The sequence below is a fragment of the Hemicordylus capensis genome, chromosome 6 (genome assembly GCF_027244095.1).
Source record: "Hemicordylus capensis ecotype Gifberg chromosome 6, rHemCap1.1.pri, whole genome shotgun sequence".
Taxonomy (NCBI): Eukaryota; Metazoa; Chordata; class Lepidosauria; order Squamata; family Cordylidae; genus Hemicordylus; species Hemicordylus capensis.
In genome coordinates this window covers 60,342,463-60,365,310 of record NC_069662.1, presented here as the reverse complement: position 1 = coordinate 60,365,310, position 22,848 = coordinate 60,342,463, and the positions used below count along the sequence as shown (strand labels likewise).

General features: G+C 44.8%; 1 protein-coding gene and 1 long non-coding RNA gene across 7 annotated transcripts in view; one reads left to right on the top strand and one right to left on the bottom strand.

Annotated features, from left to right (window-relative positions):
* LOC128331528 (RAD52 motif-containing protein 1-like) overlaps positions 1–15,630 on the top strand; it is a 36,790-nt gene extending 21,160 nt beyond the window's left edge. For 4 of the 5 annotated variants that reach the window (XM_053265055.1, XM_053265058.1, XM_053265056.1 and 1 more), the window contains 3 exons: positions 11,609–11,731; positions 12,595–12,766; positions 13,532–13,668. In XM_053265055.1, the coding sequence (XP_053121030.1) occupies positions 11,609–11,731; positions 12,595–12,766; positions 13,532–13,647 (411 nt within the window). In that variant the 3' untranslated portion in view covers positions 13,648–13,668. Of the gene's footprint in view, positions 1–11,608; positions 11,732–12,594; positions 12,767–13,531; positions 13,669–15,421 lie in introns of those variants that run through there. The other variant, XM_053265059.1, reaches the window with a different exon arrangement.
* A 551-nt stretch (positions 15,631–16,181) lies between these two features.
* Positions 16,182–21,839, bottom strand: LOC128331501 (uncharacterized). Of its 2 annotated transcripts, none has more exons than XR_008310327.1 (2): positions 21,729–21,839; positions 16,182–16,574 (listed from the first exon to the last, which is right to left on the bottom strand). It is a non-coding gene; the product is annotated as an uncharacterized LOC128331501 (long non-coding RNA). The 2 variants fall into 2 exon arrangements; XR_008310328.1 differs by lacking the exon at positions 21,729–21,839 and adding an exon at positions 17,051–17,068.
* Positions 21,840–22,848: the final 1,009 nt, after the last annotated feature.

Here is a 22,848-nt window from a genome sequence, read left to right as displayed (position 1 = left end):
CCCCGGTCCTAGTCCAGCACTCTAACCACTACACCACGCTGGTGTAGATGGACCCTCAGCACAACTTGAGGGGGAGTGGTTTTCTTGGGCTTGGCTCCCAGGAGCAAAAGCCCCCCCCCCACTTCTGCACTTGAATGCACCTTTCCACTTTGCCACTGCATTTCTTTGTGATTACAGCTTTAAAAAAACCAAGGTCAATATTACATACATACATATTCATGTTTATTGAGATATCTGAGTCAGAATCAAATTTGATATCAATATTCTGAGTCAGAATCAAATTTGTCTTGTCATTGACCATAATAAATTTGATTCTGATTCAGATACTTTTAATGGGAGCCAGCCAGCGTGGTGCAGTGGTTAGAGTGCAGGACTAGGACCGGGTAGACCCGAGTTCAAATCCCCATTCAGCCATGATACTTGCGGGGTGACTCTGGGCCAGTCAATTCTCTCTCAGCCTAGCCTACTTCACAGGGTTGTGAGGAGAAACGTAACTATGTACAATAACAAAAATAATATCATCATAATGGCTAACATGATAAATAAAATTGCTCAATAGTAATGGCGGATGAGATGGCCTCTGAGGAAGAGCGGAATATAAATGTATAAATCAATCAATAAAATGAGGTTCCCTTCCAAGGAGTGCAGTAGGGGTCAGGAAGAGGAGAACCATGAGTTTTGGGAAGAGAAGTGGCCTGTGCATCATTTTAGGTGGAGGTGTTTTGTTTTGTGTTTGTTTTTACATTGGTCCTGTCTAGATTGCTCTAATTGTGGCAATTTAAATGACAAAAAATAAGCCTCAAAACTTCAACTTGTCCCATGTGCCTGTGGTTTTCATCCAGTTCTGTGAATAAATGAATGACTGATGGTGCGATAACCCCAAACTTTATTTGCTACTTTTACAGGGTTACCCTGTACCTACCTGGTTGCAATCTGGATGGCATCATGCCCTCCCAATAAACTAACAGGCTTCTGACAATTATGAAATCCTCTGCTGATTTCAGCTGGCTTGGTACTGACCTCTCTCCCAGCTCCAGTCTTTTTTGCCACATCGTCTTGGACAGGATAACTATACAAATTATGTGTGGATGGTGTGAGTATTCTGCATCACACGAAAGAAGATTCTTATGCGTCCAACAAGTGAAAAGTTACCTGAGGAACTGCATGACAAATGTCTAGTTAAAGGAATATCATGGATATGGAGGGAAAGTCATCAGAATTTCTTGATCTGAAGACAGTTGTAGAAAGATTTGCTTCTTGTCACAACAGGCCTATTCAGCTTCCTTCATAAGGTAAATAAACTAATATTAATACAATATACAGTAAATCAACTAACACTAATTACCTTATCTCTGTAAGTATTTAATGTATAGCAAAATGCTCACTCCCCTAATAATGCTGCTTGCCACCCCTTTTCTTCTCCAGACTAGTTGTTTTAATGTCGCCTCTAGAGTCTCTGCATTTTAAATCAGTCTCATTCCCTATATGGGGGTGCCCTCTGGTAGTTTAGCACCAGTACTGCAGTCTAAATACTCTCTCTTACCCTGCCAATTGCTCTGCACAATGCCTTCCACCAGCTGCTGTCTCCTCCTCCTCTATTATTATTCCTGAGGAGGAAAATTGCTCAAAGTAGTCCCATTGAAATTAGAAAGACATTTTTAATTTCAATAGGACTATTTTGAGCAATTTTCTTCATCTTATCCACGATTATTTATTATTAATAAATAATAATAATAATAAGCAATTTTACTTATGTTAGCCATTATTATGTTGTTTTTGTTATTGTTGTCAGCCATTATTATTATAGTTGGCTGATACGATACACAGCTTTACATCAACAGTAGTTTACACCACTCCAGCTTTGTTCTGCATTGCAACAGCAGCAGAGAGGGACAGGGTGCAGTTTTACTTCTCTCCCCTCCCTGCAAAAGCCATTTTCGCTGCCAGGAAGTGGAACTTGTGCACGAGGGCTACATAGTCCTTTCACCTGTTCTGCACCTAAAGGATGACAGTGACGCTGTCAGTCAAAGATCTCTCTTTTGAGGCCATTCCACAGGCAGGGTGCCAGTGATCTCTTCTCTGAAGGCAGGTGGACCCAGGGGAGGGTCTCCATTTCTCATCTAAGCAAATGGGCATGCTTCTTTCAGAGAAGACCCTCCTTCAAGATACCCTGATCACGAGCTCTTTAGAGCCTTATGGGTCAAAACCAACCCTTTGAATTGCACCCAGAAATGGACAAGTACCCAATGTGTTTCTTTCAGTGTGGGTTAATTTCAGACATGGGCTGCTGTCGTGCATGGCTGAGGCTGGCTCTGAACGATGGCCTGATGAAATGCTACCTGAAACTCCTATTCCATGAAAAAGCCCGCCTCTCGGAGTCTTACCACTCACCAGCCTTGCTGCTGGACACAGAGGAGGGCGAGTTCCTCCTGAGTTACCTGCAGGGCTTGTCCTCCCTGGCGTTTGACCTCTCCTACAAGTCAGCAGTTTTGAATGAATGGACTGTCACGCCTTTGTGCTTGTCAGGCCTGTGCCCAGCCTCAGAGCTCATGGACCCCCTTGTGGGGTTGGAGCCCCGAAGGAAGGAATCGCTGGGCTCACTCTCACAGTCTTCTGGCTCTGATGAAGCCGAAACTCATCCTGCCATCCTGCCTGTCACTAAAAGCCGACAGGCAGATAATAAACTCACAGCATCCAACCTTAGCATCAGTCCCTTTTCTCCCCTTTTCTCAAAGAGCTCAAGATGGCATACATGGTCCAATGCTACCTTTGTAGTTGAGCTGAGATTTGAACTGGGGTCTTCAGTCTTCTACACTCCCAGCTTACAGCATTTTTGTTCCATGGGCTTTGGCTAAATGCATGCCAATAGTATTGTCAATCAAACAACCAACTTTATTATGATCAAAGACCGGCATAGGTAAAGGCATAAAACTATCAATTAATATAAAAATGTCTAAAAAGTATACAATATTTAAAAGCGGGATAGCTAAAAAATAAAGGAAGACAGCTGATAAGACTATTAGAACTGAAAAACAACTAACTAATATAAGCAATTTAGTGCAATCTATATAAAAATTGGTCTATAGGGAAATACAGCTCTAACAGGATGACTAGTAAAATGGAAGTTTAAAAAATAGTTAAATATTTAAGTACATATATAACTATAAGTTAAAAGAATCTAAGATAGTAAAAGTATTTAAAAAGACATGTTAGAATAAATTGGTCAGTTGTTAAAATCATGGGCTATCTATGGGCTGGCAGTCAGGGTCTGACGGATCTTGCACGCTGCTGCGCAGAACCTAGCAACATTGACCGTGAAGGTTCACTTTTCATTCAAGAGCAGCATCTTACTGTAGACTTGACTGGAGCGGCTTGGGTAGTTGCACTCCCTTCTCGCTCGCTCGGCCCCTCCCCGCCACTTGCTCGCCCCTTCCCTGCTGCTCTCTCACTCTCTCGCCCCCTCCCTGCCACTTGCTTGCTCACTCTCTGCTTGCTCACTCACTTGCTCACTCACCCCTCCCCCTTTCTATATGGGGGAAAACTTCACCGGCAGACTTTCTGCTTGCCATGCAGCTGTTAAAGACATAGGAGCTTTTCCAAGAAAGAACAAGGTAGCAATGCTGCTTTGAACCTACTTCTAAAGCTCTTGCCCATGGTCTGGCCATCTCTCAGATGACAACCTCCTAGTTGTCAACCCTCATCTTCTGCTGCACCTACCTTTCCCACTTAATTTGGAAGGTCTCTACTTAAAACCACCTTTTTGTCTTCATGATGGTTTCTCTCCCTTCTCCTTAAGTGCTTAAGCTGTTTCCCAGTTAGCATTTAGTCATCATCAGGCTTCTAGCCATCATTACTGTTAAAAGCTTTCCATCTTCTCTCATCTTACAGTGGGCCAGAACACATGAGTAGTGGGAGGGTTCACATGGCAGCCATTTAATGAGCATTGGCCTTCTATCTCCAGATAAGAAGAGCCTTGCTGGATCAGGCCCAAGGCCCATAGGTTCAGCATCCTGTTTCCACAGTGTTCTACCGGATGCTTCCTGGAAGCCCACAAGCAGGAGATGGACATGCCCTTTCTTCTGACATTGCTCCCCTGAAACTGGTATTCAGAGGCATCCTCCATCTGAAACTGGAGGTAGCACATAGCCAACAGGACTGGTGCCCATTCATAGATTTGTTCTCTCCTTCCTGATAATCTCCTCTCAACCCTCTTCTCAACTATACCTTCTACCTTGCCTGTGTCTGGCCAGCTTTCCCTGGAACCCTTTCCTTCAAACTACAGTCATTGCTTGCCAGCCATGGTTTTTTTTATATGGTTGTGAGTATATACGAATAGGAAATTGTGACAGGTCTTGCCAACTTGACCCGAGTATCTGCAGTTGGTGAGGTTTTTTAGTGATGGGGGGCGGTCTCAGCTATTTTGGAGGGCTCAGAGGTTCTATCTGTTCATTCCCCTTGGTGATCCTTGCTGACCTTGCTGTCCCTTGCCAATTTAAAATGCCTTTGAGTGATTTTTTTTTGGGGGGGGGTGTTAAAAATTGTTCCAGATGTTCGATCTGCTCATTCTTCTTGGTGATATTACAGGATTTTTTGTGATTTTTAAGCGGAGTTTGGGGGGGTATTTTCCCCCTTTATTTTTAGGCCATTTTGTGGTCATCCTTTCCCTAACCCCCTGTTTCCCATAGATTTTAATGCCTCGCCAACTCAAAGTGATCGTAAATAAATACGTTGCTGGGGCAAGATCTGTCTTAGCATATACTTGTTTATAAAAAGATGGTAAACAAGCCTTCTCTTCCTGGATGTCTATATCAACCAATCTCTGTCGTACTAGACTGCGGGCTGTGTTCTCACCGCTCTCTAATAATAGAGTGGGTGATAGGCCGCATTGGCAAAGTTTATCTATGGTTTTGTTAGACCGAGATGCCTGAGGCTCAGCCGCAAGAAGCTTTGGAATTAGCCCTGACGTATGCAGATGAAGTTTAAACCAATAAAATATCCTTAGGAGCCAAGCCCTGGTTTCCAATTTCAGTATGCCCGCCTCCATGCGTATCACTGAATTGGAAATGCAGCTGGGTACACCAAATATAGTTCTTAAAAAACTGGTCTGAATTTTTTCCAAATCTTTAAAGTTGGTATACGGTCCCAATTGTGTCCTGTAAAGGAGTTGGGGAATCACTTTGGCCTTATAAAGTTTAATGGCAGCAGGAATGTAGTTCCCTCCTTGGGACCAGAAGAATTTCAAAATGGCTATAATACTGCGTTTGGCCGTATCAACTACCGATATAATATGGCCCATTTTATAGCCGTTGAATTGAAACACTATCCCAAGGTATTTGATTTGCTTTACTTGGTCTACATTGTGATCTTCAATTGACCAGTTAAAATTCTGATGTTTAGAACTAAAGTGAAGAATTTTTGTCTTTGAATAGTTTATTACTAATTGTTCCTTCTTGCAATGGCTTACTAAAACACCCAAAGCTCTTTTTAAACCTATTCTAGTTTGTGATAGAATTACAGCGTCATTATCATACATGAGTATAGACAGATGTTTGTCTGCCAGTTTAGGTGCATGTATGTCCGAACCTTGCAGCTGCTGGATTAAACTGTTCACATAAAAGTTGAATAGGAAGGGAGCTAAGATGCAACCCTGTCTAACTCCCCTATTTATGGGTATCTTCCTTGAAAGTTGACCTGTAGAATTAAGCCGTATACAGAGGGTTGAGTTCTCATATAGTTTATATATTAGTAACAATACTCTTTTGTCAATTGAAGTTTTAGATAACTTGGCCCAGAGAATTCCTCTAGATATAGAGTCAAAAGCCATTCAGAAGTCGATGAAGGCTGCATAGAGGGGTGTTTTCCTCTTATGCACGTATCTTTCTATTAAGTGTTGTAATACGATGCAGTGATCCATTACTGACCTACCAGCAGTAAACCCTGCCTGTTCCGGTTCTATAATGCCCTCCTGACCCATCCACTCACACAGCTTGATACATAAGTGCTTTGCATACAATTTACTTATTATGCTGAGCAAACTTATCGGTCTATAATTGCCTGGGTCGTCCCGCGTTCCTTTATTGTGTATTGGGACTATACTAAAAATAAGGAAGTATTTTCCCTTTTAACTATGTAAAGATTTTTATTTATATTTTGGTCAAAGACCGTAAATAAAGTATGATGTTGCCTCGCCAACTGTGAATTTGCCAACGGTGTGGTTTTGCCAGAATGGAACCTTAGCAAATGGAGAGGGGTGACTGTATTTCCAATGGCTCTTTCATCTCCCTTTGAATTTTTCAAATTTTGCTCTTTGGATTTTCATCTCAAAATCTGCCCAGTTTAGATGTCTGAATTAAATTTGAGCATCAACGTTTGAAACTGACCTGTAATGTTATGTCAAAAGCATTAAGTTAATATAAAAGCTGTCTGAATGTTACTGTCCATTAGTCAGTGCTGTTGCATGTCAACAATCAACTGTTGTTAGATACGGAGGACTTTCATGTGACCTTGAGACCGCTGCTGGGTACGCTGCGGGGAAGGCAGGAGCTCACCTGCCTTCCCCAGTGGACAAGCAGTGGCTGCCCTCCCCTTTGCTGTGCTGTGTGAGAACACACATTCCAAAGTGCCCCGGGGAACAAACGCAGTGGCTGCTCTCATTAGAGCAGATGCTACACTCGGCACGGCTACTCCTTCCCTTAGGGCTAAATGCCAGGTGGAAAACTCAGGCTTGGCATAGGGGCAGCGCCGGGATTGGGCTCGATCCCAGCACGCCACACGCGCAGCCCAGCCCACTGCCCTAGCCTCATTGCCTGCTATATGTCACACACTGTCAAAGACCCTGAGATGGGTCGGATGGCACCGTCCCACCCAGCACTTGGGCCCAGCATATTATCAAGGGTGGGTGGAGGAAACACCATCCAACCCAGTCCCTGCCTCTCACACGATCACTTCCCTCTCCTTCTACCTAGGTTTTTGTAAGCACACAACTGAAAATCAGGAGCATGCACAGCTCCCAAAGCTGGGCAGGACGCTTCAAGCCGCTTTTCACTTGTGAGAGCTGGCTCACTGATTGCTCCAGCATACCATCTATCAGATACTGTTAAATGTACTGCTGCTGCAAACCTTGGGTGTTAAATATTGAATATAGAGTATTCATGGACCATTTGCACACCTAGAGGATATTTGCCATAAAACTTCATAGAGGATAAATTTTGGGAACATAAATCATTTCAGTTCTAGCTGAATGTGTGAACTGCCTCCCTTTTTACCATCCCTGCCACCGAGAAGAGCCAGGAGCTGCAAATTACCCAGAAGATGCCCTACTTTCCAGGGACAAAGACAGCTAGTTCTGCCTGGCTCTGGTTGCTAGGGAGCACACTTTGGGAGAGGCATTTCTCCCCTATGGTCATCACAGAACATCTGAAGTCAACAGCTGAAGAGCCATAGCAGCAGCAGATGAAGAAACTTCTGAAGTCTAGAGAGTGAACATTTTCCATCATCCCCAGAACATTTTATTGGTCACCACTACTTTGATAGATTTTTTATTTATTTATTACATTTATATCCCGCTCTTCCTCTGAGGAGCTCAGAGCAGTGTACATGGTTATTTGTATCCTCACAACAACCCTGTGAGGTAGGTTAGGCTGACAGATGAGATACATGACTGGCCCAGAGTCATCATGGGTTTCATGACTGAATGGGGATTCAAACTTGGGTCTTCCTGATTCTAGTCCAACACTCTAACCACTACACTATGCTGACTTCGCCTAATAATGTCATTTGTTTATTAATTGTGCCTTATTGAAAGAGAATTTCAGGGCTCTTCCCAAGGAGAAACAAATTCAAAGAAAATTGCAAGGTTCCTCTCAAGGAGAAATGTCAGAAAACTTGCTCAGATGGTGTCTCCGTATCCTATGGAAGAGAGTCCAAAGTTGTTTTAAGTTTTGCTTTTCTTTTGCCCCACTGCCTCTTGTCCAATCAGATCTGGGCCCACTGCCTCTGGCCCAACGCACAGGTCTTGAAGATAATACAAAACCCTTCCAACCTTCCTTAACCAAAAGTGAAAGTGGGAATGAGTATATACACTGCAAGCAATAATTCCCCATTTCAAACTATTTTCAACATTCTGAAATTTAAAAAAATAAATAAATCTCAGCTTAAATGAACATTTATGTTTCTGTTGCCCATCAGTAGAGATTTAAAGACTTTCTTAACACAGCACTTTTAACAAAATGAAGATAGCAGTATGCTAAAATAGGACTGGCAGAATTAAAAAGAAAGGATGTTCGTCTAGCACATTTCAGGCCTTTTCTTTTCAGATAGAGATAAAGTCACATGATTTTATTTCTTCTTTTCCTTTTAGGGTGATGGGAGGGATATGTCTGCTGAGGACCACAATTATGAGGTGAGAAGCAAAAGAGGTGGTTAAACAGAAAAAAAGTATATGCCTTAGTTTTTCCCCTGCCCAGAGAGAGAAAATTGCAGCGATATATATCATGTTCCACCAAGGTTGGGACAAACAGAGCCTGGCTGTGTGCAGTTGGTAGGGAGAGCACACCACAGCCACCCCGGGATAAGTAGCTGTTTCGCAAAGCGCGTCATCAGGGGCTGTTTCCCATTAATACAGGATGAAGGCTGAGTAACATTACTATACATTCAAACTTTTCCAAGCATATTGAAGCCTCAAGGTTCACCTTCAATGAACCTTCTCTCTCCCTTGTTTGATTTGTCATCTACCATCAGTCATCACAGAGCTTGTTGCCTGCTTTTTTTTCTGAATCAAGGGCTTATGACCTGAACTGCATGTACTCACAACTTTTTGCATTTGTTGTTCTGTATGTTTATTGGTCTTATATGTTGTATTTCCACTTTGAATTTTGTCATTTAATTTTTATATGCGTTAGAAGATGTTTTCATTGTGGGCTGGCAGTTCATGTGGTTTGACCACAGTTGGATAAGGTGTTAGTTTAGCATTGTTTTGGTGACACGTCTGTCTTGTGTGTCCACATTTGGCCAGGTGACTTTGGCAATTTCATAAAGGCAATCTTCATTTTTTGTTCATGGTTTTGGGGGGGTTTTGCTCTCTTTTTCCTGATTCTGTGAACCCCGTTTTTTCTTTGTCTTGTTTTGCAAGACTGTGGCATTTCCCTGCCTGGAGATCTGCAAAAAAGAAAAGAAAGAAAGAAAAATGAAAGGTTGGACAGGCATGAATTGAAGCGACTTTTTAATATCCGATAATAGCTCATCAGGCATAAGAAATACGTAAAAGGGCATATAAAATCATGCAGGAACAACTATAGGCATAATAAGGTTTTCGTCAATTTAAGGCAGAAAAAACTTCTGAGGTGTGAATTCTCATTCTATCATAGCAAATGAGATTTTTTTTCAATTAAACAACTCTCATGACCCCACTTTCACTTTTTCACACTCTCAATTACTATGAATATGAGGAAGTAATCAATTTAGCACACTTCACCTTATGAAGACAAACCTCAGAAATTCACCAAAATTCACCCCTCTGCCCAATCACTCTGAAATTGGGGACGGGTGGTAGCCTTCACCCATTAGGCACTATCTACCAGCCCACCCCACTCCTTTGGGGCAGATCCACTTTCTGCCCCCAATCTGCCCCAAGACACCAAAACTTCAAATATTCCCAAAAAATCAACCCTTTGCCCAATCCCCCTGAAATTGGGGTGGTAGACTCCACCCATTAGGCACTACCACCCCACCCCACTCTTTTGCGGCAGATCCACTTTCTGCCCCCAAACTGCCCCAAAGTCACTAAAACTTCAAAAATTCTCAAAACATCAGCCCTTTGTCCAATCCCCCTGAAATTGGGGTGGCAGCCTCCACCCGTTAGGCACTACCACCCCACCCCACTATTCTGCCCCAGTCCCCACTTTCTGCCCCAATCTGCCCCAAAGACATGAAAACTTCAGAAATTTCCCAAAAATCAGCCCTTTGCCCGATCCCCCTGAAATTGGGGTGGTAGCCTGCACCCATTAGGCACTACCACCCCACCCCACTCTTTTTGCCCAGATCCCATCCTATGCCCCCGAACTGCCCCAAAGTCACTAAAACTTCAAAAAATCCCCCAAAATCAACCATGAACCGAATCACCCGAATTTTTCGAGCCCGAAATTCAGGTGATTCGGCTCGGGCCCGAAAAATATCGGGGGACATCAGGGGTGATTCGGTTCGGCCCCGAATCACCCGAAATTGCTCATTTCGGGCACAGATCATTCTGTGCCCGAAATTTTTTGCACATCCCTAGTAGAGATTGTGTGTGTGTGGTTGTGTATATTGATTGATTGATTGAGTGCCATCAAGTCGGTGTCGACTCTTAGTGACCACATAGTTAGTTTCTCTCCAGGGTGATCTGTCTTCAACTTGGCCTTTAAGGTCTCTCAGTGGTGCATTCATTGCTGTCATAATCGAGTCCATCCAGCTTGTTGCTGGTTGTCCTCTTCTATTTCCTTCAACTTTTCCCAGCATTATAGACTTCTCAAGAGAGCTGGGTCTTCTCATAATGTGTCTGAAGTATGATAGTTTGAGTCTGGTCATTTGTGCCTCTAGTGAAAATTCTGGATTGATTTGTTCTATGACCCATTTTTTTGTTTTCCTGGCTGTCCATGGTATCCTCAAGAGTCTTCTCCAGCACCAAAGTTCAAAAGTCAATGCTTTTTCTATCTTGCTTCTTCAAAGTCCAGCTTTCACATCCATAGAGTGTCACAGGGAAAACCATTGTCCAAACGATTCTAATCTTTGTAGGTGTATACACGTCACGGCATCTAAATATCCTTTCCAAGGCCTTCATTGCAGCCCTACCAAGTGCTAGTCTGTGGCGTATTTCTTGATTACTGGATCCTTTACTGTTGATGGTCGATCGTAAAAGGCAGAAGCTATCCACCACTTCAGTGTCTTCATTGTCAATTCTGAGACTGGTTGTTGTACCCATTGTCATTAGTTTAGTCTTCTTTACATGTAATTGTAGTCCCATTTTTTTCACTGTGCTCCTTGACTTCCATTGCTAGAGCTTGCGGATCATCCTCATTCTCAGCTATCAGAGTAACGTCATCAGTGTAGCGCAGGTTATTGTGTATCTATGCATGCATAAATTTAAATGCTACAGTTATGAGACAGGCTACTCCAGTCACTGGCTTACATCCAGACGAAGTTACTCAAGAGTACTCCCACTGAAATTAATAAACTTGTCCCATTAATTTCAACAAGACTGCTGATGACTAACTTTATCTGGATTTAAGCCTGTGGCTGGAGTAGCCTAACTCATGACTGTTGCATTTAAACTTGGTGCTAATTTTCCATCAGTCAGGCTGAGGGAAGGAGTACGCTGAGCTTCAGCACGTAGCCAGCCAATCAGAAGCACAGGAGGAGAGTCTTCACCCTTCTCCCTCCCCTTCTACAATAGATCCATCGCTGAGAACATGTTGGCTTCAAGCCAGCAGTCTTCAGATGGGGAACAAATAGCGTGGCAGGAGGTCTCTGCATACCCCTGGGAACCCTTCAAGTACCACTTGGGGTACTAGTACCCCCTGTTGGGAACCCCTGTTCTAATATACTGAGAGTTCTTTTTAAAATTTATATCCAGGTTTCCATCTGTACCAGACAGAGGCCCTTTCCACAGCAAGTCTTGACTTTGCACAGCTACAAATGCCAAGAATTAGCCAATCACTATCTTGGCTTCAATGGCTGGTCTAGTTGCCTCATCACAGTAAGGATAACCTGCTGTTTTCATTGTAGTTTCAGTGAAAATAAGCTTTCATACTAAGTCTGCAGGTATGCTTCATTTAAGTGTCATGACTTCCCTCCATGGGTAGGTGAGAGAGCAAACCAGTAGCTCATTGTGTGCTGAGTGTAGACAAAAGTCTGCCAATTACTAATCACTTCTATAAATAAATGGTCTGGGAATTCACTACCTCTGAGAAGTGATGAACTACTTTGATCTAACATATACGCAGCTGTCCACTGTCAATGTATTGGGTCTACACATGTGGACTGGCTCTGGTAGCCTGCTCTTAATAGTTGCCGACTTGCTCCTCTAGGGATGTCTGCTTGCCTGGCACAAAGCCAGACTCCTCCTCCCTCCAAATTCTCAGTGTGTGGAGAACTCAGGAGTTGAGAGGAGTCTCTCATTTTGTGCTCGCCTACAGTATCGTTGCTAGAAATATTCCTAGTCACTAATGGTAACCTAGAAAATGTTGAGATACAAAGGCAGTTCATACAACGCTCCTGTTGTATGATTGTGTGCAAGGGAAAGGTTGTAGAGGGAGAAGCGATTTCTGGGGGAGAGGAGCTGAGTGCCTTCCTACCCAGCTCTCATACCCAGCACTTTACCCAGGAGGCCACCATGCATGCTCAAATGGCCTCTGCAAAGCCTAGCAAGGCCTAGGGCCTCACAGGCACTTTACCCAGGTAGGAAGAAACATATGTATATTCTAATCAGAGCCATGTGAACTGCCTTACAGTGTACCTTGAGGGGGATGAGGGTGGGAAAGTAACCATGGGATGGATGGAAGTAGTGGGACTTCTGCTCTGCCTTTCCCTCTATTGCTCTCACAATCCCAATTTGAACAGCTTCAGAATATATCTGGTTTTGAAGAGGAGGAGAACAAAGAGGAGGAAGTGAGGACTTCACCCATGAGCCAATGTCTGAAGTATCTGTGCATTCAGGAATTAATCATCCCCCAACATGGGATCCGTACCAGAGGAGTTGGTGTGGCTGAGCCTCATGTAGATGCCAGCCAAGGTACACTGGGCTGGTGGGATATCGGGGTGATAGAATGAAGTGGGCAGTAGGGATGTGCACGAACCTGTTCGGAGGCCTTTTTACGGCCCTTCAAACAGGTTCGAACACTGGGGGCAGGGGTTCGAAGTTCAAAGTTGGGGTGTGTGTCTCACTTTAAGGGCAGGGGAGGGTGCACCTACCCCTCCCTCCACTTTCCCCCCGGCAGAGCCTGGTATTTTACAGGTCCTATGGGGCGGCAGCATACTTCCCTTCCATCCTGTTTGCTCTTTGGCCGGAAGTAGATGGTGCGTAGGTGCATGCTGGGACTTGCGTTTTTGGCAATATACAAATGTGTTAAACAAACAAATAAATAAATAAATATGCCACAATGCACTACATGCGTGATGCAATGGGGGATTGCACTGTCAGATTCTGTATCTCCTAGGGCTGAACTCAGCCCAACGAGACACACAATAACTGGCAGTCAGGTTAAGGGTGCGCTTGCAAAATCTTAGCTAACAGCCGGGTTGGTTTGAAGGGTTAGGTTGGAAGGAAGCATCGGGATCCACGGGAATCCTGGCCTAACATCAGCTGGGCTGCCCTTGCCCGGGTTAGGCTGGTCATGAGAACAGGCCCATTGATTTCCATGCCCAAGCTACAGCATTCTTTAGACATTCACCCAGCTAGCATTGATCATTAGCTCAACCGTTTTCAGCAACAAATTGACATGCCGATATATCTCAAACCAATCTCTTTTTCTTATAACAGAAATATATTGTCTTTCAGAGTTTTTTATGGCCACCAACAGAGCCCAGAAGCTTGCAGCACATCAAGCACTCTCAGACGCATTTCAAAAGATCCTGCTTGTTGTTTTAGGCAAGGCCTTTTCCTTTTTAAAATAAACACACATATTTTAAATCCTACTTCCATCCCACTCTTACATGGGGTTCCAAGTGGTTTCCATCCACAGGACAGAAAAGATCCTCACCTGCTTAGCTGAGTTTCTCCCAGACCATTTTCTGAGTTCTAGGTAGAAGAGCAGAGACACAAGTTACTGGCTTTAAAGCTTGGGATCTTCTCCAAGGATGGTGGGAATTGTGGAGGAGGAGACTCGCCATCCAGAAATGCATGGTGATGAAGGCCAAGGGCAGCAAATTGTGGGCTAAGGCATTCTTAATCCAGATGGGATGGCTCCCCCATGAGGCAAGGTGAAGTGACAGCCTCAGGTGGCACTTATACCATAGGGTGGCAAGTGTAGGCACCCTGCCCCCCTGCAGGTGTAGTCTCATCTGCCTGCTACCACCGCCTCCCACCAGCTCCTCTACACTCTGTCACCCTCCTCTTGTGTGTGCTCCCATTTATCCTGGCTCTGCTCCCAGGGGTGTATCTAGGGTGGGGCAGGCAGGGCACGTGCCCCGGGTGCCACTTGAAGGGGGCGCAATTTTTTAAAATGAACATTTTTTTAAAAAAAAAAAGGATGCCATAAACAAAATGGCCACTGCGCATGCTCAAATGGCCTCTGTGAGGCCATGGGCCATGCCAGGCCTCGCAGAGGCCATTTGAGCATGTGCGGTGGCCATTTTATTTTTGGCAGCCATTTTTTTTAAAAAAACACCATTATTTTTAAAGATGGCCACCGAACAGGCTCCAATGGTCCCTGCGAGGCCCTAGGCCTTGCTAGGCTTTGCAGAGGCCATTTGAGCATGCATGGTGGCCTCCAAAATGGCCACCATGCCGATCTTTGTAGTCCCAAACAGGCCCAAAAATCAGCCCGGGTCAGGCTGCAGCAGTGAATTAAGAGGCTGGTGGGAGGATGGGGGTCCTTTGCAGCCCCCCACCATGCCCTATAGGAAGCCCCCGAAAGGGGCTACAGGTAATTTTTTTTAAATTTAATATAAGTCACTGTACACATATTCAGTTTGGCACTATGCACAGAGGGCTTGTGAATACTGAGCTGAAGCTTATGAGCTAGGATTGTATTCATTTGCTCTTACTTTGCTTCTTGTGATAAGTGAATTAAATGTGATGTCTTAATAATATGGCTATTAATGGTGAGTTTGTCTTTGAATCAGTGTGAAATCCTTAGTATTAAGGCCCACTGGGAGTTTCTTGCTCTCTTTCTCTCATTTTAACTGTCTTTCTGAAAAACTAGAATATATTCCAAGACTATGTAATGAGATGTTTAAGATATTGTTAAAATCAATAAAAATTTAAAGCAAAAAAAAGAAAAGAAAAGAAAGAATATATTCCAAGCAGTGACACAGTTTACTCTGCATATCCTTTAATTATTTTCAGAATATCTGGAAAAGGCAAATTCTCCATTTATTTTAAAAACTTATGTAATAGTGATGCTACAATGCATAGTAGAGAATTAGACAAGCACTTCTGTTTAGTTTTCCAAGTACCCCTCCACATAATATTTGGGTATTTCATGAGCCCCAGCATACTGAAATTTGTAGTTTTCCAGCATTTTTTGGTCTGGCTATGTCCACTGCTAAATAGTTTTTGAAATATTAAAAGATTAACGAGCTTGATTTGTATTTTTCAGCTGATATTATGGTAAAGTTATCTGAAAGATGGGTGTCAGATGTTTGGCAAGGGGGTGCAATTTCAGTGCTTGCCCTAGGCGCTATTTTCCCTACATACGCCTCTGGGTTTTTCCTTTCCCTTGTGCAGAGCTGTGGAACTCGGAAAGCACCAAGACCTCTTGTTCCACATCTTCATACGAGCCAGGAAAGGCTGGGTAACAGCCACTGCCTTCAGCCTAGAGCAGTGAGTGCTAAGAGCATTGCCATCAGCCATCAGATATTTATATCACACACCCCATGGATTCTGAAACCTCTGTTACCTCCCTGCCCATTTGAAGCAAAGAAAATAACACTGTTGCTTTACCACAATATTAAACAGACTAGTAACTCTGCATTTCAGTATTAAAATAATTTAATCAGTAGTGTGTGTACAAAAATATGTTCACAATATTCAAAACTGTAGTTCTATAAATTATTATTATTATTATTATTATTATTATTATTATTATTAACAATATGTATATGCTGATTTTCAACAAAAAATATTCCCAAAGTGGTTCACAGAGGTAAAGAAACAGGACAGTTCCCTATCGAAAAAGGGCTCACAAAGGAGACACCACAACAGCCACTGGAAAGACGATGTGCGGGTCTTGGATAGGATCTCCCACTGCTAAATAAAAGAGCCACCGCTTTAGAATATGCCTCTTTGCCCTTTTAAGAAGGGATCATAAATACATAAATAAAGAAATAGGTCACCTCACATACAGCTGTGGCAATTTGGAATGTCTTTTCTTGGTAAGGAACTCTCAAGTAAGGAAAACTCAGTCATTCTTTGGCAAATCATTAAATAAACATTCCACCCAACTTTAATAGTACAATTTTTAAAACCCATATGAGACACACAAGAGTTCAGGTGTAATAAATAATATTTCAAATATGGTAGCATTAATAAATAATCAGTCGGAAAGGCTCACACTATTGCCAATTGGCTTAGCATAGTAGCTTTGGTGTAAATACAACTATTGCAGCTGCATTGAGTAATACATTCTGCTTTCCAAAAGGCCTTCATTTCCCATCTCGTTATCTTCATGCTTTCAGGGTATGTGGTTTCTCTGAGCCGTACCCCCATACCCTCTCTGACCCATACCCTCTTATGTAATATAAATAAGGAACCAGCATTCCTGGTTTAAAGTGACTTTTAAAAGAGGCTGGATTGAAACGGCTTCGCTTCTTTCAGTGAAGCAAGACGTGAGGGATGCAGAAGCTCTCCTTATAGCTGTGGTTCGATATTGGCTTGAGCCCTGGAAAAAAGGGGAGGAGAAGAGGTTAGAAAACAGGCACTCAGAAAGGCTCAAAAATACTTAAACTGAAATAAGCAAAATGGTTTTACTAATGCGTAGTATCATTAAGGGTCTGGGTGAGTTTTAAATAGCAGGTGGCAAAGGCGAGACGTGGAGAAATGATCCCTAATGGAGTCTGGCAGTCTCTGTTCAATTGTGTTCCGTTTCAAATGTATCCGGCCTGGTTCTTCTCCCAGTCATAACAGTAAGACTTCTCTATGGAAAATGTCTCTTCAGTGCATCCGCAGCTCTCTTTGACAGCATATGGAACACTAGGGTTAAAATCCCCAGACTTACTAAGACTCACGAGCTAGGCAGAGGCAGTAAGTGAGGAAAGTGACAGAATGGGTGGGGGAGATAAACCAGAGTCTGACCCCACAGGGCACAAACCACCAGGAAGTTCTGCAGAAGCCAATGGCAAGAGTATGACAACTTACTTATCGAGGATGGCCTTGATGACCACCTTCACCCAGGGAGCTGTGGGTTCCAAGCATACCTCTCTGCCGTCCTTAAGAGTGGCACCACAATGAAAGAAAACCAGGAAGGCCAGGCAGCTAACTTTCAGCTGGAAGACTGCATTCCAGCTTGGTAGGTTATGAGCCAATGGGCTATATGCATTATAACCTGCCTGAGCAGACAATTTCATATATCAGGAAACTCATAGGAACATAGGAAGCTGCCATATACCAAGTCAGACCATTGGTCTATCTAGCTCAGTAATGTCTACACAAACTGGCAGAGGGAACTTGGAACATAGATGCTCTTCCCAGGGTGGCTCCATCCCCTAAGGACAGGCCTGCTCAATTTAGCACACACACACCCACACCAGCTGTTTTTGGACTACAACTCCCAGAATCCCCAGCCACAGTGGCCAATAGCCAAGGATTACGGAAGTTGTAGGCTAACATCTGCAGAAGGGCCAAAGTTGATCAGCAATTCCTAAGGGGAATATCTCACAATGCTCACATGTAGTCTCCCATTCAAATGCAACCAAGGTGGACTCAGCTTAGTTAAGGGCTTAGTTAAGGGCTGGCTACCACAAGGAAGAAAAAAATAAGGCTGTTTTTGCATCTGTACTAACATGAAAAATAAGTACGGAATGTAGTACTGAGCACAGAGTTTAGCTACTTGAAAGTTTCAGCTTCCTGTCTGCCTGTTTCTAACCCTCATGAAAAAGATATGCTTGATACTCTGGGCAATGCTTGGTGACAGGGGCGGAGCTATCACTGGGCGAACGGGTTCAAAGAACCCGGGCCGTGCCCAATCAGGAGCCGCCATTCGCGGCCCTGACACGCCCCCCACGTCTGCCGTCAGACACGGGGGCGGTAGTTTAGCGGCCCCTTCAGGAGCTAAACAAAGGCCGGTGCTGCGTTCGCCAGCCTTTGAACGCTCCTGCGTTCAGGAGCGACTCTTCCCTGCCTTTGCAAATGCAGCAGCCCCTTCAGGAGCTAAGACTGGTGCTGCATTCGCAACGCAGCCCAGAAGCGGCTCTTGCCTGCAGGGAAGAACCGCTCTTGGGCTGCGCTGCGAACGCAGCACCAGCCTTCGTCTAACTGCCGAAGGGGCCACGCTGCCCCTTCAGCAGTTAAGCTGCTGCAGCTTCTGATCCCACAGGGCACTGATCCCACAGGGCACAGAGCCAGACCACGCCCCCCGCGTCTGCCATCAGATGCGGGGCGTGGCTATCCCCTGTGTCTGACATCAGATGCAGGGGGCGGGGCTATCGGGGCACCTGCCGCGGCCGCACATGGGCCGCCGGCGGGCTAGCTACGCCCCTGCTTGGTGAACTCTGAATGCATCAAGTCTCCTGAGTAAGATTTCCTATATGGAGCAGGCAAGGCTTCAGTTACCATACTCCCATAAGAACTGGAATAAACTATGAACAATAGAAAAAAATTCCAAATAGCTTATGCAAATGAGAAATTATATGAAGTTGCTCAACTGGCTTCCTGTTTTGTTTTGTTTTTTAAATCATTTTTTCATGGTACTGAAAGTAGAGCAGAACATCTCATCAACATGGACTGCTTGCAGACACACTGTGGTCTGAGTCTAGAAAACTAAGAAAACCAGCAGACATTCATCATTGAGGATAGTGGATCTCCATTGCCTCCCATCCTTAGGTCCGACGGAAACACCTACAATAGAAACAAGTAATCTTTGTACATGAGGCCAAACTATTAATAATAATAATAATAATAATAATAATAATAATAAAACTTTTATACCACCCTTCCAAAAGGCTCAGGGCGGTTTACATTAAAACACCATTAAAATCAATTAATCATTAAAACAACAATTATAAAACATAAAACAATAATTAACAATTAAAAACATCATAAAACAACAATTAAATATTCAGAACTATTTAAAAACAAGTTTTAAAAAGCTGAAAAAGCCTGGTTGAAGAGGTGTGTTTTCGGGTGTTTTCTGAAAATTGCGAGAGATGGGGAAGATCGTATCTCAGCAGGGAGCGCATTCCACAATCTCGGGGCAGCAGCCGAGAAGGCCCGTCTCTGTGTAGCCACCAAACAAGTTGGTGGCAACTGGAGACAGACCTCCTCAAGTGACCTCAACGGCCGGTGGGGCTCATAGCGAAGAAGACGCTCTCTTAAATATTTGGAGAATGAACTCCTGCAAGTTCTACAAGTCACTGTAGATACTGTTAGCTTTTTAGAGTAGAAGAGGCAACTCTGCAGTCCAAGCACATCTGGAGGGAGGTGAGGGGGGCACCCCCCAATTGAGAAATTCTCATTGAATTCAGTGGGGGTTTATTCCCAGGTAAATTGGCATAGGCTTAGAGATCCCCCCCCAAAGCCCCTGGAAAAAGTCCTGAGGATGCCCATGCTCCAATCTTCAGTCATTCACAGAAGCAATACAATGTGATAAAACCAGGAGCGTAGGGAGGCTGGCGGTGGCCTGTGGGTGGCTGCCGCCGTGGCCTTCTCACCCCACCCCCATGCCTGACATCAGACGCAGGGGTCTGGCTAGCCACGCCCCTTTTCTGATGTCAGGCGTGGGGGCGTGGTCTCCCTCCCCAACAGGGCTGTGCGGCCCCGTTTTGAAGGGAGATCGGCCCGCGCTATGTTGGGCAGCACGGGCCAGAGCGACTCTCCCTGCCTTAAAGGCAGGGGGAGCCATTCCAGCTGCACTGCCAATGCTGTGCAGCCCCATTGGGGAGGGAGACCATATCCCCCGTACCTGACACCAGACGTGGGCATGTCTGGGGCCGTGCTCACGGCCCCTGATTGATGGTGGCCCAGGTTCTTTCTCCCTGGATAAAACAGTATATGGGAACTTTGCTCCCTCATCTAAAAGAACAGAAAGTAAAAGGTACTGCAGAGTGCTAATGAATCACAGCAGAAAGTTTGTTCACAGTCACTATAGATGCAATGAACAAAGCAGCTTGGAACAGAACAGCCCTCTAATTATACTGGCATACCAAAAATTCTGCAGATACTTAGGCATAATTAAGACTAGTGGCAAATATGAGGATGACCTTTTCCAGAGAGACACTGGAATGCCTAGGCTACTATGAACTGCTGAAAGATGCACATGCTAAACAGGGTCACTTTTTCTTACAAGAAATCCAAGACAAAATGTCTTGCAAAAATAACCCAAACAAAAAATATCCTCCCCCCTCTCTCTCACACACACCCCTACCTGAAAATCTGGTTGTGATTGGACTATAATTCCTCATTTTGGACTGCTGCCAAGGATACAGGATAAAGTTTTCCACCTCCTTAGTGGCAGTCCAGAAACAAAAGACCTCCACAGTTCTGGTGAATGCTATATTACTCAAACTTCATGACTATCAGGCTTCCATCTCATCTGAATGGCTGCACACCACCACACCCATGCAGGAATGAGTGATATGTGAAAATTAGCCTGGGGGGTTGCTTTTTCTTCACCACATCTCACCCTGTGTAATAATGAGTGCTTTATTTATATCCCCAAACAGGTATCAGGAAGATTGTGTTGCTTGCAAGTGCAACTGAAAAATCACTTGACATTAGATGGGACGTCAAAAGCTATGGTAAGAGAAGGCTAAAATGTTGCCATGTTTACGTCCACCTTTGCTTACAAAAATGGTTCTCTATATATGATGATAATGGCTTAACACACACAGCTCATTCTCATGATTGGGAAATGGGCTCGGACGGGATGAGGGGAGGAAGCCATAAAAAACTTACCTCCCTCGCAGATGATCCCATCCATGTTTCTGGGCAGCCGGATCAGCCGCCCAGGCGATCGCTGGCTTCTGCTGGTAGCAGGGAGGGAGCAGGGAGGTTAGGAGGCTGGGAGGCCCCCGGAGCTTCCATAATGCACCATGTGAGTGCATCATGGGGCGCCTCCTAATGCTCTTCAGGAGGCTATCATGTGTAGGTGCCACATGGTGCTCTTCAGATGTGTTGCCTGAACTACCAGCAATAAGAGTAAACTAGCTGGCCTGGATGCAGAGCATCTGCACCTCTTGTTCCCCCTCGTCCTTGGCCATCCCCCCTCCTCTTCCCCCGTACAGTGTTTTCTCACTCCGGCTGCCTGGCCAGCTGCTTTTTCTGGCCATCCGCTGCTTTCTCCCCCACCCACCGCCATCACTGTTTTCTCTTCCTCTACCCCCCGCTGCCGCCGCCACTGCTTTCTCTCCCTGCCCACCCGCCTGCCTGCCTATTCACTGGCCTATCCGTTGGCCTTATTTTCCCCGCCACCATCACTTTCCTCTCCCTCCCTCCCTCGCAAACTATCGCAAGAGCTGCCACGCATGGGGTTAGCAATGGGTACATCTAAGAGAATTAGATAGATAGATAGATAGCACCCTGGATAAGGAGATCCTTCCTCCCCGCCCCTGCCCACCCCACCCCCAGTGTTGCCACCTTCCCCGCCCCCCCCCCCCAGCTCACTGCAGACAGTACACTCAACTGACAAACTTCTCATCATCAGATACCTGGGGAACAAACATAACCATGGAAGGGTTGCAGGGCACTGCAAGTGGACAGAGGCACTGTTGTAGTATGGAGAGAAAGAACCATGGGGCAGATGGAGCCTTGGGCAGGCTGAATGACCCTGACACAGGACCATATACGTGGAGGTCCTTGCACCTGCATTGCCTTGACTTACCTTTACATGAGAAGAAGAGAGCTTGAGAAAGCTCCATGGTTTTATTCCTGTGACGCTTCCCTGCATAGGGGATAATCCGTGTAATGACTTTAGGTGGAAGTCGTATTCTTGTCCTGTTCCTGTATGTGAGGATCTCTGTGCAGTCACCTGATGACTGCTGGTGGGCTGGGTGAGGCAGAAGGTAGAGCAAGTTGAGAAAGGGGAAAGTTCAAAACGTTTGGGAAATACTGGCACACAGGATCTTATTTCCCAGGGACAGACCGTATTTTCTGGAATCTGTTCCTGTTAAACCACTGTCCCTGTTTTGGTCTTGTTTTTGGCTCTTGGGGATGCTTTGTTCAACCCACAGAATTGTTCAACCCTCCCTCAACCTGCTAGAGTTGTCATTCTTCAGGATTCAGCTCCCACCCCACAGGCTTTAGAAATTACATCTCTAAGTGGATGTGTAAATGCAACATGCCTCTAGTGCATCTGCATTCCAATGGGTGCACAACACTAAGGCACTAGCCGGTGCGCAGCAGACAAGCAGGCAGAATCCAGTCTTCAGCAATGTGCAATAGTGCGGGGTGGCGGTGGTCTTGGGCAATCATGCTTGGTATGAGAATTGGCACTGACCAGTGTATCTGCAAAATATTGGAAGGCATGGATTTGGCTCATCTGCTTTGCTAATCTGGAATGATGTAATCTGTATGCACTTTATTGCCTGCTTTCCATTTGCGGCATGCCTGTAGTCAGAGTCTCCTAGGTGACTAGCCTCTGCACATTATGCACCACACCTTCCAGGTTGCTTGGCCATACCTCCTATCAATCCATGGGCATCTCCCTCTTTTCACCAGTGAAATGTGGAGAGTGTGCTGGTAGAAATGTATGTACTAGTGTACCAGTATATGAGCCTGAGAGCCATTCCGGGGCTAGTGATAAAGAGTACCCACTGTGAACTAGGAAGGCCCTGCTTCAGATCTCAGCTTGGCCTCACTTGGTGGCTTTAAGCAACCCACTAATTTTCACCCTCAGCCCCCACTCTGTCCCACCCCACATAATACAATGATAACAATCTTGGCTTGCCTTGTAGGATTGCTGAAAAGGTGACTGAAATACTGCATTGGAAGCACTTTGAGCT